Source organism: Rattus rattus, chromosome 1 (assembly GCF_011064425.1).
Source record: "Rattus rattus isolate New Zealand chromosome 1, Rrattus_CSIRO_v1, whole genome shotgun sequence".
Classification (NCBI taxonomy): domain Eukaryota; kingdom Metazoa; phylum Chordata; class Mammalia; order Rodentia; family Muridae; genus Rattus; species Rattus rattus.
The window spans coordinates 263519419-263534741 of NC_046154.1; the positions used below are offsets into that span (position 1 = coordinate 263519419).

General features: G+C 42.4%; 1 protein-coding gene across 1 annotated transcript in view; it reads right to left on the bottom strand.

The window, feature by feature from the left end:
* Positions 1 to 15323, bottom strand: part of Cpne8 (copine 8) — a 176396-nt gene that overhangs the window by 33276 nt on the left and 127797 nt on the right. Inside the window, exons 12-14 of the mRNA XM_032885320.1 lie at positions 12921 to 12974; positions 11914 to 11975; positions 1086 to 1132 (exon numbers count right to left, since the gene is read on the bottom strand). Coding sequence (XP_032741211.1) covers positions 1086 to 1132; positions 11914 to 11975; positions 12921 to 12974 — 163 coding nt within the window. The remainder of the gene's footprint in view (positions 1 to 1085; positions 1133 to 11913; positions 11976 to 12920; positions 12975 to 15323) is intronic.

A 15323-nucleotide genomic window follows, 5' to 3' on the forward strand; every position in this document is an offset into this window, starting at 1 on the left:
GCAATAGTAACCCTGAAACAGGTATTATAACCACAGCGGAGACTGAAGATACAGTAAATCCAAAGTACACTTAGCATTCCTAAACCTGCAGCCTATCTCAGCAACTCTACATTGCACAGGGCGGCATCAGCCTTCCCTGTGAGTCTGTGTCCCAGGGAACTGCATTTTGCTGCTGCTGCTGCTGCTGCTGCAGCTGCTTGATGTCCCAGAAGACGATGGCAGAGCACCACCAAGTTCAAGATAAAGGGAATGAAACGTCCTGAGCAGAGCCTCTAATGAAACCGCACTGCCTTCTTGCCTCCAAGAGTTGAATTGTTCTAAGTCAACTATGGCAGTCTGGAAACTACCTGTAGGTAAGTATCAACTAACGGAAGCTTTTGGCAAAATTAAATGAAGAGGGCTTGCAAGATGACTCGGTGGTTAACAGTGTTAGCCTGGATCTCACAGCTGACTGACAGAACTGAGTTCTGAGAGTTGTCCACTGACCTCTGCCCGTGGGCTCTGACATGTGCCCACTCTCTCTCTCGCACATATGCGCCCTACACATGTACACACACAAACAGTGATGGGCGAAATAAAAGATGATAATGAGGGGCGTGGTTTTAGGGTATAATATAACAGATTCGAATAGTGATATCATTCAAAGTCTTGGTTCAAGATAAAATTAAATTTCTCTTCTTTAAAATATTTTTACATTAATGTCCGTACCAAAACATTAATCCTATTTAGGGAACTAGATGTAAAGATGTTTAAAAGTGAGTTTAAAAAAATATGGCCAAACCCCCTTTACAGGAGTAAGCACACATACACACTGAGGGGGAGCTACAGTGAGATGTGCTTCAGAGAAATGGCTCAGATACAGAAGGGGCTTAACTCCATCTAAAATATTTATTCCTCTGAAAGAAATGTGAAACAAGATGGATCAACACGTAATTAATCTGTATTTTTTTACAGTTCCTGTGTATCTTCGCATGTCTAGACAGTTGCAGAAGGCTAAAATAAAGAAGAATTATATGAAATCTCAATGAAAACAAAAACTTGTCACTTAACTGGGACACCTACCAGACACTGGTGGTAGCACTCACCATTTGATGCCGTAAAATCAATGGCCACCGTGAAGTTGATCTGCGTCCTAGAATGTGAGCAAACGACAACGCCAAGTTAGCAACCGCACCGAGGAGGTCATCGTCTATTTGTGTCACACCTGTAGTGTCACAAATCATCTGAACAAACAGGACATATATATAAGGCCACATCACCTAGGCAGATGTACCAGGCGAGAGCGTGTTAGAAACAGCCTTGTTGTTCTAACACTGTGAAATAAAAACGTCCTGTCCATTGGATTAGAGTAGCTTGGTTTTGAGCTCAAGAACCTTGCAAGGGGCTGAGTAGAGAGTCCACACAAGCAAATGTGAGGTTTCAAGGCTGGCACTCATCTGTAATTGCTGTCTTAGAAGCCATCAGTAAAGCTACCTGTAGCCTTGTAACACCTCTATAACACCAGCTCTGGAGATGGGACCCTCCTCTATGTTCCTGAAAACTGAAGTACTTCAAGTGGCATTCTATAGCAAGTCGACATAATACTCTCCACATTTATATATATATATATACACACGTATAATATACATATATATACATATACACATTTATATATACATATATAAATTTATATATAAATTTATATTTATACATAAATATAAATTTTCAGCAGTCAATACATACATTTATTTCAGCTGGTCAGTTTATTTTCTCTTTAAATGAGTGAGTTATTATTTCTTTCTTTCCCTCTCCTCTTCCTCCTCCCCTCCTGTAATTCTTTTGTTCTCTTATAAACTAAGTGGGTGGACATTTCCCTTTCAGGTACACGTACGCTATTTACGTTTGTGACACCGTTCCTTTCTTTCCAATAGCATAGCCACAGTCTCATAATCACAGCGACCTGTTACCGTATCTGTGAGTCTTGTGCTATCGAAGTAGCACTTTAAAAAGGAAAAAGTGAGCTTGTGTTTTAAGAACATAGCATATTTTAACAACGTACAGCATTTCTTGTAAAAAAAAAATAATACTCTTGGCAAACTGAGCTACTCAGCAGCTAGTCTGGAACTGATGATGATGGTGGTGGTGGTGGTGGTGATGATGATGATGACACCACCTATCAGGATATCTCTATTAGTTGGGGAGAGACTTACACATCCACGGTCTCTGACCCCAGAACACCAGGCCCCACATATTACCCTAACATGCACACCTTGCCTTCTTTGGATTCAGTATCAAATCTCCCTGCATACACTTCTGGGATTGAATTAAATTCATACCCCTCCCAGAGGAACGATCAACTTTTCATATTTAGATAAAACAAAGTCAATGCGGATTCCTTTTTATAGCCGCACAGTAACGTTTCACTCAGAGCAGAAATCAGGTTTAGAGGCTAAGAACACAGGCTTCCCGGGAGCTTCGTTCTGATCAGCATGAATCAAAATGAGTACAACTTTTAGAGAAATAATGGACGGAGACATTTGGGAGAACATTCCAGAAAACCGACTCCCTGTGAGGGGCTGAGAAGAACACCCCCCCCAGCCCAGTGGTCTGTCACAGCAAAAGGCTGTAATGCAAGGTGACAAGGTGACACGGAAGGAGTAGGGCTGAGTCTGAAAGAACTCGATTTGAGTCTCAGAAACTCACTTGTGACCTTGGGCAAATTTCAATACTGGGAGGGCAGGTTCCCAAGAATAGCACAACAGAAAGAGACAATACCGTATACATAAAATATATTCCATAAGTAACACACACATTAAATGTACACATTATGATGCCCAGTTATATATGCTATCTAACATTAATTTTCAAAGGAATATTAGTTCTCTATTTTTTTTATACATTTTACATGTGAGAAAAATGATGCTCACAAAATTCAATAGTTTTCTATACCGACAACAGAGGCCAGCATTAGAATGTAAATTAATACCTTCCCAAGGACAGATGTCCTCAATAACAAAGATATTAGGACATTATCATATGCTTAATGTAAATTTGCCCTCTACCAACTATGCTGTCAATACTAATCTCAGAAGCATCTGCGTGTGTGTCTGTTATTTATTCAAATGCAGACTTGTTAAAAATGAAGTAACCCAGGGCTTTGAGAACACATCGTTTTAGCATATTTTAAATATCAAATTAGAATCCCACGATTCCGATCAACTTTCCCTAGATTTTTAGGAACAGACAGCTTCTGCTGATGCTGATCTCAATCTCTCTCTCTCTCTCTCTCTCTCTCTCTCTCTCTCTCTCTCTCTCTCTCTCTCCTACATTTTATTTTTCATTTTTCTGTATGTGAGTGTGTCGTGTGTCGTGTGTGTGTGTGTGTGTGTGTGTGTGTGTGTGTGTGTGTTGTTCACCCATTCTGTGTGGTTGCTACTGATTCATTGTTTTCCACTTTATTTTCTGAGATAAATCCTCTCACTGAACTTGGAGCTCACCATTTGAGGTAAGCCAGAAGCCAGAAAATTCCCCAGGATCCCCCTGTCTCAGTCTGACATTGTGTTACAGGAGTTTGCTACCTACCATGCCTGGCTATTTTTATGAGGGTGACCTCACTTTCTCACACGTGCGCAGCAAACGCTTTTCCCACGAGCCATCTCACCAGCCCTCTAACTCTCTCTGCACACTGGAACCTCGCTGTACTTTCACACCCATGAGTAATTTAATTCTATGGCAGTGTCTATTCATGGTAACAGAAGGCACAACACATAACAGCTTAAGTTACTCTCAGGACAGAAATTGCAGCAGTCACGGCAAGAAAGGTCCTTTCAAACTAGTTGCATCTACCAAGGCTACAAAGGAAAGCTGTGACTATTGGCTTCCTGGGAGCTATAGAATTAAAGCAACTTACCCAAACACGAAACAGATTCTGTATAAAACACTTATCAACTGTTAAAAATAAATAGACTAAAAGGAAAAAAAAAGAGAAAGGGGAGAGACACATAGGGAGCGGGTTAGAGAGAGAGAGGGAAAGACAGAGGGACAGAGGGAGGGAAAGAGAGGGACAAAGGAAGGGAGGAAGGGGGAGGGAGAGAGGAAGGGGGAGAGAGAGAGGGAGGGGAAGGGAGAGGGGGAGGGAGGGAAGAAGAAGGAGGAGGAGAGGGAGAGGGAGAGAGAGAGAGAGAGAGAGGGAGAGAGAGAGAGAGGAGAGAGAGAGAGAGAGAGGAGAGAGAGAGAGAGGGGAGAGAGAGAGAGAGAGAGAGAGAGAGAGAGGAGAGAGAGAGGAGAGAGAGGAGAGAGAGGGGGAGAGAGAGGGGGGAGAGAGAGGGGGAGGGGAGAGAGAGGAGGAGAGAGAGAGGGGAAGAGAGAGAGGGGGAGAGAGAGGAGAGAGAGAGAGAGAAAGGAGAGAGAGAGAGAGAGAGAGAGAGGAGAGAGAGAGAGAGAGAGAGAGAGGAGAGAGAGAGAGAGAGAGAGAGAGAGAGAGAGAGGGGAGAGAGAGGAGAGAGAGAGAGAGAGGAGAGAGAGGGAGAGAGAGGAGAGAGAGGGAGAGAGAGAAGAGAGAGAGAGAGAGAGAGAGAGAGAGAGAGAGAGAGAGAGAGAGAGAGAGAGATCTTACAGGTCAGTTATTTAGACCAAAGATTCCTCCAAAGGCTCCTCTAAGACGGATAAAGATTGATACACTTAGTACTAAATGCTAAGCAGGGCACCTTGCTAATAGTCATGGAGTAGCAGAGACACAGGAGGAATCCTTGATGTATATTCACTGGTCGATGGATGATGGGGTTTGACTAATTCCTGCTTCCCTCAGACTCCTTCCCGTCATTTGCCTTGCTTCATCAGTGCATTCAGGTCAGAAAAGAAAGACTATGCCTGAGCACGCAAGTCACCTGGTGGCAGTGACGTGACGCCTACCATTATCTTAAAGATGATATCAGAGTTAAACAAAGCAGAAACGCCCTAAAGTTTAACACTCATCTCTCAATGGCCAAGAGCTGTGTGATGTGACGGAAAGGCCTGGAAGCCAAGGAAAAGCCAGCTCTGAACTTACCAGGCTTACGGCTCCAACACTACTTTCCTAAACTCAACAACAAGAACTGTCCAGCACCCATTCCCACTGCTTCTGGGAGCATGTGTGCATATCATAATGTACGGTTAATACGTCGACGTCACAGTCTCCATGCTTACAAAACAGTAACGATCCATTTCTTAAAGATGGCGGATGCCTTTTCAAGCAAGAGTTTTTGAAGGCTTTAAGAAATGATCATTTTCTTCCCCATCAAGTAAGGCAAACCATGCTGTCAATGACTGCACCACGGTCTCCATTCTTCACCAGTGCTCAGAGCATATCAGAGAGAAAGAATCAAACATAAATTCATGCATACGAGATGCCTCCTGGTGGGATATCCGTACGAGGACCCTGTCTATGTGAAATACTTCATGGAGCAGTTCTGTTTTAAAAACAGACACGAGAACGAACGTGAGATTTCAAGGACTTCACAGGGTTGTGCTGTTCTAGAATGGAGGTTGCTTGGCACAGGGTGACTGTTACTAGGAACACCGTCTACTCACTCTAGCTCTGTGAGGGTACACACTTGACGAGCGTCCCCCTTTTATTTTTCCCACCTTTCTGAAGCTGTAGATGTCAGAAGCACCTGCTGGCATGGTGGGCAACGGAAAGAGCTGTGCGCATGACCCAGAGTGACAGCCTCTCAGATAGCTATAGCCGTTATTATGTACTAGCTATCACAGGCCGACATGGGCACGTTCAGGACGGTTTGGATCTATTCACCAATTAAAAATCTTCAGTGACACAAGCTTTAACGTTTCCAATCCTGAAGGTGGACTCTCTCATCCTTGTTTAATTGTGATAAACACGTTCTGTGGCTCTTGGGATCTAACCCTACCCACTGCCTGTAGTTATTAGCTGTGAGACTGTCCGGACCGTGCTTCTGTGTGGATTTCCTAACACGCACTCTAGCATATACTTTGGTCCCATTGCCTGCTCTGACCCTTAAGCACTAGTACCCCGCCTAGTCCCTGATCCGATTTCCTCAGCTTTCTCTTTTTCTTTAAATTAAAAGTAATTAATTGACAAACTGAAAACTGCCTGATTCAAACAGGGCTTCATCTTTAAAACTCTTGCTTTGCTTTGGAGGACGGGAGAGAGGGTGCAGTGTTTTGGAACACAAACTGCTCTTCCAGAGGACCCAGATTCAGTTCCCAGCACCCACACGGCATCTCACAATTACCTCCAATTAACTCCAATGCCAGGACATCTAATGAATGTCCTGTTCTGTCTGCTGGGGCCACCAGGCATACATGTGAGGGTCAGACATACAAATGCTCCTTCATACACATAAAATAAAATTGAGAACCCCTGCTTAAAATGTACTAATCACTACCAGCCGGACAAGAACAGGTTTTCGTACAAATGCAGATTCAAATATATCTCAGGAAGACAACTTCACCTTTGAGTATCTTCCTCATAAGAGCGCATGACCACTCGTAACCACTCTTGAAAGGAGTGAGTTTTACATTCTTTAACATCCCTGTCATTGACTCTGACTTCCAGGGTCTGAAACTAACACACTGCGGTGAACACTAGAGTGTACTGTGCTGACCAAGCTACCGAGAGCCTCAGAGATTGTCCTTTAGACTTTGACAATTTGACCTCCCATGCTAGATTTCCTTCCCTCCACTTCAGCTACTGTGGACAGAATCTGCTCAATCCAAGATAAGGCCAAACATTCTCTGTAAGACACCCAGGTGCTGCCCTCAACAAATGAAAGCAGAACCAGCAGTGAGGGATGATGTCATTCTCTGCCCACACAGACACAGTCTCGTAAATGAACAGATGCGATGCTTTTTCTGGACTTTGGGAGTTGAGCTCACTGGGTTTGTTTTTTATTTTTAATTAAAAAATTTTAATTGAAATATAATTATATCAACTCCCTCCTTCCCCATCCTACTTCCATTCCCTCCCATGCCCCCCTCACTCTCTCAAATCAACAGCCTCTTTCTGATTATTGTTACACATTTGTGCGTATGTATGCAAAAATAACCTGACAAATCCCTCAGTGTGGCTTGTGAGAATATGATTTCAGAGGTGACAACTTTATACTGAATAATCAGTTAGCAGACTCATCCCTGGGAGGGGTTAATTGCCCCTTGCTCAGCTCTCATTTAGATACCTGGAGTTCTTGGTCTAAGGGTTGAGCCCCGTGAGCTTTCCCTCTCCTATCTATTTTCTATTTAGAATATCTATTGATCTTATGACTTAGGTCTTGTTTAAGGAGCCCTACTGTTAGGATTTCCTACTGATAGCTTCCCGGTCATTTGTAGAAGATTGCAGACTTCCTGGTCCTCTGGTTCTTCCAGTCAGTCCTTCGTCCCCCTCTTTTGTGACGGTAGCTGAGCCTTAAGTGTTGGGGTTGCGTTGTAGAGTTACATGCTTTTGAACACATACAGGGACGACAAAGTATAATTTCACAAAGTCATCCCCTTACCTTCTTTATAACCAGTAGGAAAAACAAACAAACAAAAAAAAATATGACCAAACAAAAAAACAAAAAATTCACAAGTAATATCAAAACAAACAAAATAAACCCTTGGTCCAAAATTACAAGCGCTGCTCAAAAAACAAATTTGAAATGAAGTAGGCGATGGAGAGAACTCTTTGTTTAGTAGCAGACGCTTGATTGAGCTGTCCGCCAGAGAGCCTGGATCTCAAAACCACAGCAAACTCGGCGGTCGTGAGAACAAATCCTTACCCAAACTACTGTCTCCCCAGGCGCCATTTTCTCATATAATAAGTAGGTACCAATTCCTTTACAGGGAACAATAATGAGAACCTGTGTGTGATAAATCGTCCTACAAGTCCAGGCTTCTCCAGACTCCCCCTAATCCTTTCCTCTCAGGACTGAAGGTTCTCTTCTTACTGCCTCAAGGTTTGTTTTTCTTTATCCTCCCTGTATTTGCTGGCTAGTGTACAGGGTCAAGCGATGAACTACAACCACAGCATTCAACGGAGGATGAACTTCAAAACAGCACACCCGTGACCCACGGTCTGCACTGTGGCAGCCAACGTACGCACATCAGGCACTAGAGAGGATACATTTTCTGCCCTCTTCTGCAACCTGAACTTCATGAGCCCCCCCACCCCCCACCCCTTCTCTCTCAATTTTACCTCCCAAACTTCTAATTGCTCCCCAGAGTGAAACTCTTTCAGAGATAGAAGCAGGCTTCCCACAGCTGCTTTTCTTTTCTTTTTTTTTCCCCCAAATACATGATTGCAACCTTCTCTTCAGAAGCTCGAGCACTTCAAAGAGAGGAGGTGATTGACCCCAATTAGCAGAAGAAGGTTTCCAGTGCTTTGAGAGCCCTCTGCTGGATCTGCCCTCTTTTCCTTTGCTCTTTAGTTCAGGGGCTGTCTGCACTCTCCTTATGCACCATGACTGAGAAACTGCCCAACATAACTGTGATTGGCATCTTAGGATGAAACACTTCCGCTGTTACCCTGAGAATGGAATGGACCATGCTAACTGTGGAGAAAGAGACAAGCTAAGGGTGAAAGACCACTCAAAGCCTGAGGCTGGATATCTCCTGACTTCCAATCCCATATCATATTTATATTTTGTTACCTCTACATACTTTGCACTTAAAGATTGGCATGCAAAGAAACAAGACTTTCATACAGGATTTTCACATATATGCTTGCTTGACACTCTCCCGACTTGACCCTCACACAGATTTAGAATTAAGTGTTAACGAAGATAAGTTTTGAGATTGTCTTTTAACGTATGTAGAAGTCTCTTTCCCAAGTGTTGACTTCAATGAGCTATGAAAACCTTCCCCGTGAGTTTATAGAGGGCAGACTGCTTTTATTAGATTTCTATCTCCATTCCGAGCTGCGGGGTTTGGCTTTCTACCACTTTGATGGATACAAATCACTTGGATGCCCCTACAAGGAACCCTATTTAAAGGGGAAAAAAAAAGGCCCAGGCATGCATATTCAAACAAGAAATCAGATTAAAAACACTTATAGTGTTGCCTGCTCTGGCGAGGCGTGCTCCCCGCGGCAATCTGCAAGCTTGCACCACGTATTTTGTAAAACCAAGGCGAACGGTTGACTGCATTTGTGAAACTGCTTTAAGAATATTTGGGGGGGGGTGTGACTATCACGGGGCTGATTTGTCGATCTTTAATTTTATTTTTTATTCTATTTAATGATTTTTTTAATTTAATGTGCATTGGTGTTTTGTTTGCATGTCTGTCTACCTGTCTGTGTCTGTCTGTCTACATGAAGGTGTCACACACACACACACACACACACACACACACACACACACACACACACACACACATACCCCTGTACCTGAAGTAACAGACAGTTGTGAGCTGGCATGTGGGTGCTGGAAATTAAGCCTGGATCCATTGGAAAAAACAGTCCGTGCTCTCAGCCACTGAGTCATCTCCCCAGCCCTCATGGGGTGATGTGTAAAGGCTCTGACACTCTGCTGGCTTTTCAAACTAGCAAAGTCGAGAAACTCCCATTGGCCTTTAGAACGAGCTAATGACCCATGGGTACACTGTCTGTCCTCTCTTCTTCCATAAAGACTCTTGTGTTCCTTTAACTGGGATAGAAATCCTTTATCTATAATCGGTACAAAGGCTTAGCATCCTAATTAAGATGTGGTAGGGCGAACAGTACTGTCTGCAAACAACAGTTACCTTCAAGTGGACCTTAACCAAAAGATGAACTTTACTGACTTTATACATTTAAATTTATCTTTTCCTTCCATTTCTTTGGGAATTGAAAATTACCACCGCTAACATTACGGGAAGCCAGCATGGTCAAATACTGGTATTTCGAACCCATCGAAGGTTTCAGACAACAGTGGCTGATATTCACTGAAGGCTGGAACTGTGAGAAATCTAATCACACAGCTCTTTTAAGGCGGGCAGCATCTTTATCCCTACTAATTGGAAACAGAAACAAGTTACAGGGGGGAGAGGCAGGCCTACTGTTTGAATATGCAGCTAACTTGAGATTTACGACTATAATAGTCACGGCCTGTAATCACCATCACCCCTTTCTTAACTCTCTGAATGATTTAAAGTCTGGCTGTCCCAGAATTTATCCACGTAATGCCTCTCCAGTGACACTCTCTTCCACTCTTTCTATCACAACCAGAAGAAAAGCAACACTTTACGCTCCTATTTCAGTATCCCTTCCTCCACGCAGCCTTAGAAGAGAGGTCCAGTAACAGTGATTTCTGGTAGATGCAAGAAGCATTTTATACTTTAATATTTAATGATCTCATGGTAGATGTGCATGGAGTTCTCCGGGAATAAACTTAAAAAATAAAAAGAAATTGAAACAGACCATAACTTACTTAATTTGCAAATTTGCAAAAATAAGAAAGAAGGGAGGCTATTCAGTAAGGATTTGGGTTTGGTAAATGCTTATACACAGACGTTACTAGTGTGAATTAGTAGAGCTTTGTAGCCATGGAATTAACGTGAAACAAATGGTAACAGCCCATCCCATGTGGTCTGGTAGCATCTATTCTACACAGCGAAACTGAAGATGTGCTTGTTGACATGTAGGAAATGCGGTTCACCGAGGTTTTACATTGTAGCCTCATTATTATCTTTTTTGAAATAGATTTCTGCAAGTATCTATCCTTGCTAATTTTATGTCCAGCCAACAAACGCTAGAGTCACTTGAGAGGAGGGAACCATAATAGATAAGGTCTTCATAAGACTGGCTCTAGGCATGCTCGTAGGACATTTTCTTAATTAGTGATCCATGGGGCAGGGCCTAGCTCATTGTGAGTAGTACCATCCCTGGGCAAGTTATTGAAATAAACAGCCTGCGTAAGCCATGAGGAGCGAGGATGAGGAGCAGGCCAGTAGGCAGCACCCTTCCATGACCTTGTATCAGCTCCTGCCTCCAGTGTTAACTTCCTACCCAACTTCCCTTGTAAGCTCTTTCCCCACACATTGCCTTTGGTCATGGTGTTTTATGACAGCAGTAGAAACTCTAACCAGGACGAAAGGTAAGGGCATGCCCAGCCTGTGTTTCTCTGATGATCTGAAATAAAATATCTACCATCAGGGGTGGGGGATTTAGCTCAGGGGTAGAGCGCTTGCCTAGCAAGCGCAAGGCCCTGGGTTCGGTCCCCAGCTCCGGAAAAAAAAAAGGAAAAAGAAAAAAAAAAAAAAATATCTACCATCAAAACATTCAAAAGGGGAGCACAGTGTGATGGTTCAGTGACTAACTGTGCCTGCTGCTAGGCTTAAGGACTTAGACTCAAATCTTTGGAGTCCACAGAATCAATTACTGCGAAGTCTACCCTGAGTTTCTCCACTCAGGCTCTGTGGCGTGTGTGCACTGTTCGGCTTCCTCAGATTAAAAACATGTGGATTCCAGCTCGCTACATTCATTTCCTGCGCACTCACAGGGCAGCCCCTTTAATCTGACTCTTGGGTGATCACTTGGCCAACTTCTCTGCTAAAATCTGTAGTGGCCAGTTTTAAAGTGAATCTTTTGCTCCTGATAGTTTTCACTCATATATATATTTATAATTAAATATACTACCTATACATATGTATGTATATATGTGTTGTATATATGTGTGCATGTATATAAGTATGCATGTGTGAATATATGAATGTATGGATGTGTATATGCATGCATGTATGTATGTGTGTAATATGAATGTATGTGTATATATGCATGTATGTAAGTATGTATATATGTTATGTATGTATGTATAATAGTCAAAGGTATATATGAATGTATGTATGTATGTATGTATGTATGTATGTATGTATGTATGTATGCATAATAGTCAAAGGTTGGTTGGTTCCATGGCAATGGGAACAATCTACATACACAGGATGCTATGCAAGTTTTAAAAGATGACTTACCCTCCTTTAATGTAGTCCAGGAAGGAGACTTCTGTTTCCACCAAGAAGGACAATAAGGTTACCTAGAGAGAGAGTGAGAGAGAGAGAGAGAGAGAGAGAGAGAGAGAGAGAGAGAGAGAGAGAGAGAGACTGACTATTACCTGTCAGTATTAACTGTAATCCCAACATCCCAGCATGGAATGGGTACAGAGGGTTTTCCACTAAAGAGAATGTGATGGTCCCTTGCATTTCATAAATAACCACAGACACCATTTATTGAAACCTGCTAGGATGTGCATTTGACATTATCAGAGGGGAAGGGATGAAAGACAGCACTAATTATCTACTTCTTCTCTGTGGCTATGAAGAACAGTTTTGCAGTGATCTGTAGGACACTGTGCTGCTCCCCACTCTATATTGGGAAAGATAAAAGGTCTGGAAAGCATCGAAAGGTACATATGGACTCTCCAAGCTGAGCTGTGCGAGAAATGGCCTTTTCTGGCCCTGTGCTTGAGTAGGGCCAGCTAGTATTTGGAATGTTACGATGAGTGCAAAACTTTAAAAGAAAACCACAAAAACAAGTTTCTTCCAAGTAAATTACTTTTAGAATTTTTTTTAATTTGTTTAGTCTGAAAACAGGGTGGCCCTGATTATTTTCATCATCCCACAGCTGATATTTGATATTCCATCTGTGAGGACATTGATTCCCAAGGTCAGCGTTAGGAGCCACTGAGGATCGTAGCCATTCTGAGTTTGGTCTTTGCCAGATTCGCTGCACTGAAGTTTGCCGAAGAGAGAGGTCAGAACAGTTAGTCAACCTCCCTTGGAAGAAGCGAGCAGCAAACCATCCAGGGCCTCCATGATCTCTTCTTCAGTATAGCCCTCCCTAGGAAGGTAAGTTTCCAGGATATGCCTTTGTTTCCATATTCAGAGTGAAGTAAATGTCTTTGTAAGATGATGTATGCGCCCAACCATTCAGCCATTTTGAGTATGAGTCTTTAAGAAATATCATTAGAAATATGACTTACTGTTCCTGAATTAGTGTACTTTTTCTTTTTTCCTTTCTTCTTGGGATTCACCACCTTGAGAAAGCAAATAAAATAATTAAAATGCTAGGCTTCGGCAAATTAAAAACACGTGTATTCCAGCTTGCTACATTCACTTCCTGCACACTCTCAGGGCAGCCCATTACTGCTTGCTTCTGAGATATGCTTCTTGCCTTCAAAAACCTTGTGGTCTGGATACTTGGGGCTACACCTGGGTCCCTCAATACCTGAGTATGGTCCCAGCCATCTGGAATAAAGATTTTCAATTAACTGTGCCTGAGTGGTCATCTCTGGTGGGTTCCCCGTATCAGTTGGAATGTTGCAAGTCCAGAGACAAACTGGCTCAGTCTTTAGTCCTCTCCATAGATGTTTACTGGCCTCCACTAAATTTGACCTAATAGCTTTGTGACCATTAGGTAAATCATTTGGTAGTATGAACAAGCCACCATTTAAGCCTTTGGAATGTGTTGACTTCCCAGACGTCTGCCTTCCAATAAAGCCAAAAACTAAGAGTTCCATCGACTCATCAACTCTGTCTGAGGCCTAGAATGGAAATGTCTCCTGTTTACTGTACTCTCTGATGCTTCTGTTGACATATTTTCTCTTAACCGTGCATTTAGTGATGATACAAGCATATATATATATATACATACATATATATATATACATACATACACACATACATACACACACACATACATACACACACACACACATACATATCACTAAAGTTACTACTATTTGGCAGGCCAACCTGCAATTGAGTTTTAGTATATGGTGGGAAATTCAATATGGTGCAATTAATAAAAAATACATCTACAGAATTTATACACACATTATTTAACATGCACACTACCAAGTCTATCAATGTATTCTTTTTTTAATTCTTTGTTTATGACTTTCTTTGTGATTATAAAAACTTCATGAACTGTCTTCCGCCTTAGAGCAGAGAATCTGGGCTAAGCTGAACCTACGTTTGTGGGCTGCGGTCACTTGGGCTTGTCTCCACAGGAAAGTATCTCCTTTCACTTTCAGGTGGCAGCTGTGCGTTTGCCATGGGAGTCCTCACAGAGACAAGAAGAGGACATGGCATGCCCTGGAGCTGAAGTTCAAGGCAGTTGTGGGTGCAGGGAATAGAATTCAGTTTCTCTGGAAGACCAGCAAGTGTTCTTAACCACTGAGCCCTCTCTCCAGGGTCATACATATCTCCTGGATTTAAATGAAATCTTTAATATCAAAGTAGCCAAATAGTAATAATTTTCTTGGAAAGAACCATGAACTTCAACTCACTGGTGGCAGCACCTGAGGAGGACAAGACAGGGGGATTGGGAAACTGAGGCCAGGATGGGTTACAAAAGGCGGGACATGGCCCCTCACCAAAAGGAAGAAAGAAGAAGAAAAAAAGACAAGAAAAAGAAAGAAGGAAGGAAAAAAGAAGAAAGCAAGGAAAGAAACAAGGAAAGGAAAGAAGGAAACAAAGGAACAAAAGGAAGGCATAGGTCGCTAAAGAAAGTAGACCTGAAAGTCATCACTTGCCCTTTATTAAAACACCAGTAGCAAATGAAATGACCTAATGTGTGAATGTTAGGAGACCTATCAACAAAACTTCTGTTTATAATGCTAGGAATCACACTGCTACCCACTCCACAGTTGCTGGTAAGGAACAGACATGTGGACACATTGTGGCAGGACAGCAGAGTGAAAGACTGTAGCAAAGTGAAAATGAAGAAGCAGCAGGGAAAGACAGGAAGCATCCCTCCCCCACCCAGCTAGTTTCATACAACCAAGGGTTGGTGCTCGGGCCAGTTTTCAGAGAAAGATCGAAAGCAGCCGTTCCTGACCTGGGCTTCATCTAAGCAACACACCGGGCAAGAGAAACGCCTTCAGTATACACAGGGTTGGCTGGAGCTGAGAAAAATAAATGTTCCGAGGTGGGGCAGACCCTTGGTGGCCACATGTTTTGGGTTTTTGTTTCACTTCATTGTTCCAATCTAACATTGTGTTGACTAAAAATCTCTGTTAAGTTTCCCTTTCAAGTGAAAACTAACAGAAACATAATTGCCATAAGCAACAATGTTGGGAATCTTGGTTGACTAAAGCATACCTTATGATGATTTCGCATACAGTGTATCTGTGCACACGGGTCTCTGGTTTGTTTTGAGCACAGTGTAGTGAGAATTTGACTTATAAGTAAACACTCTAGTAAACTAAAATAGGTAACTGGCCCAGCTTCCTTTTGTTCAGAGTAAAACTAAAATTTCAAAACAAAACAAGGATTGCCTAATCAGAGATGGTTACTGGTCCTGAGTCTTTCTTTCAATTAGTTTGAGTTTTTCAAATGAAAATACTTAAGGGCATGACATAAGTAATCATACAATTCTGGGT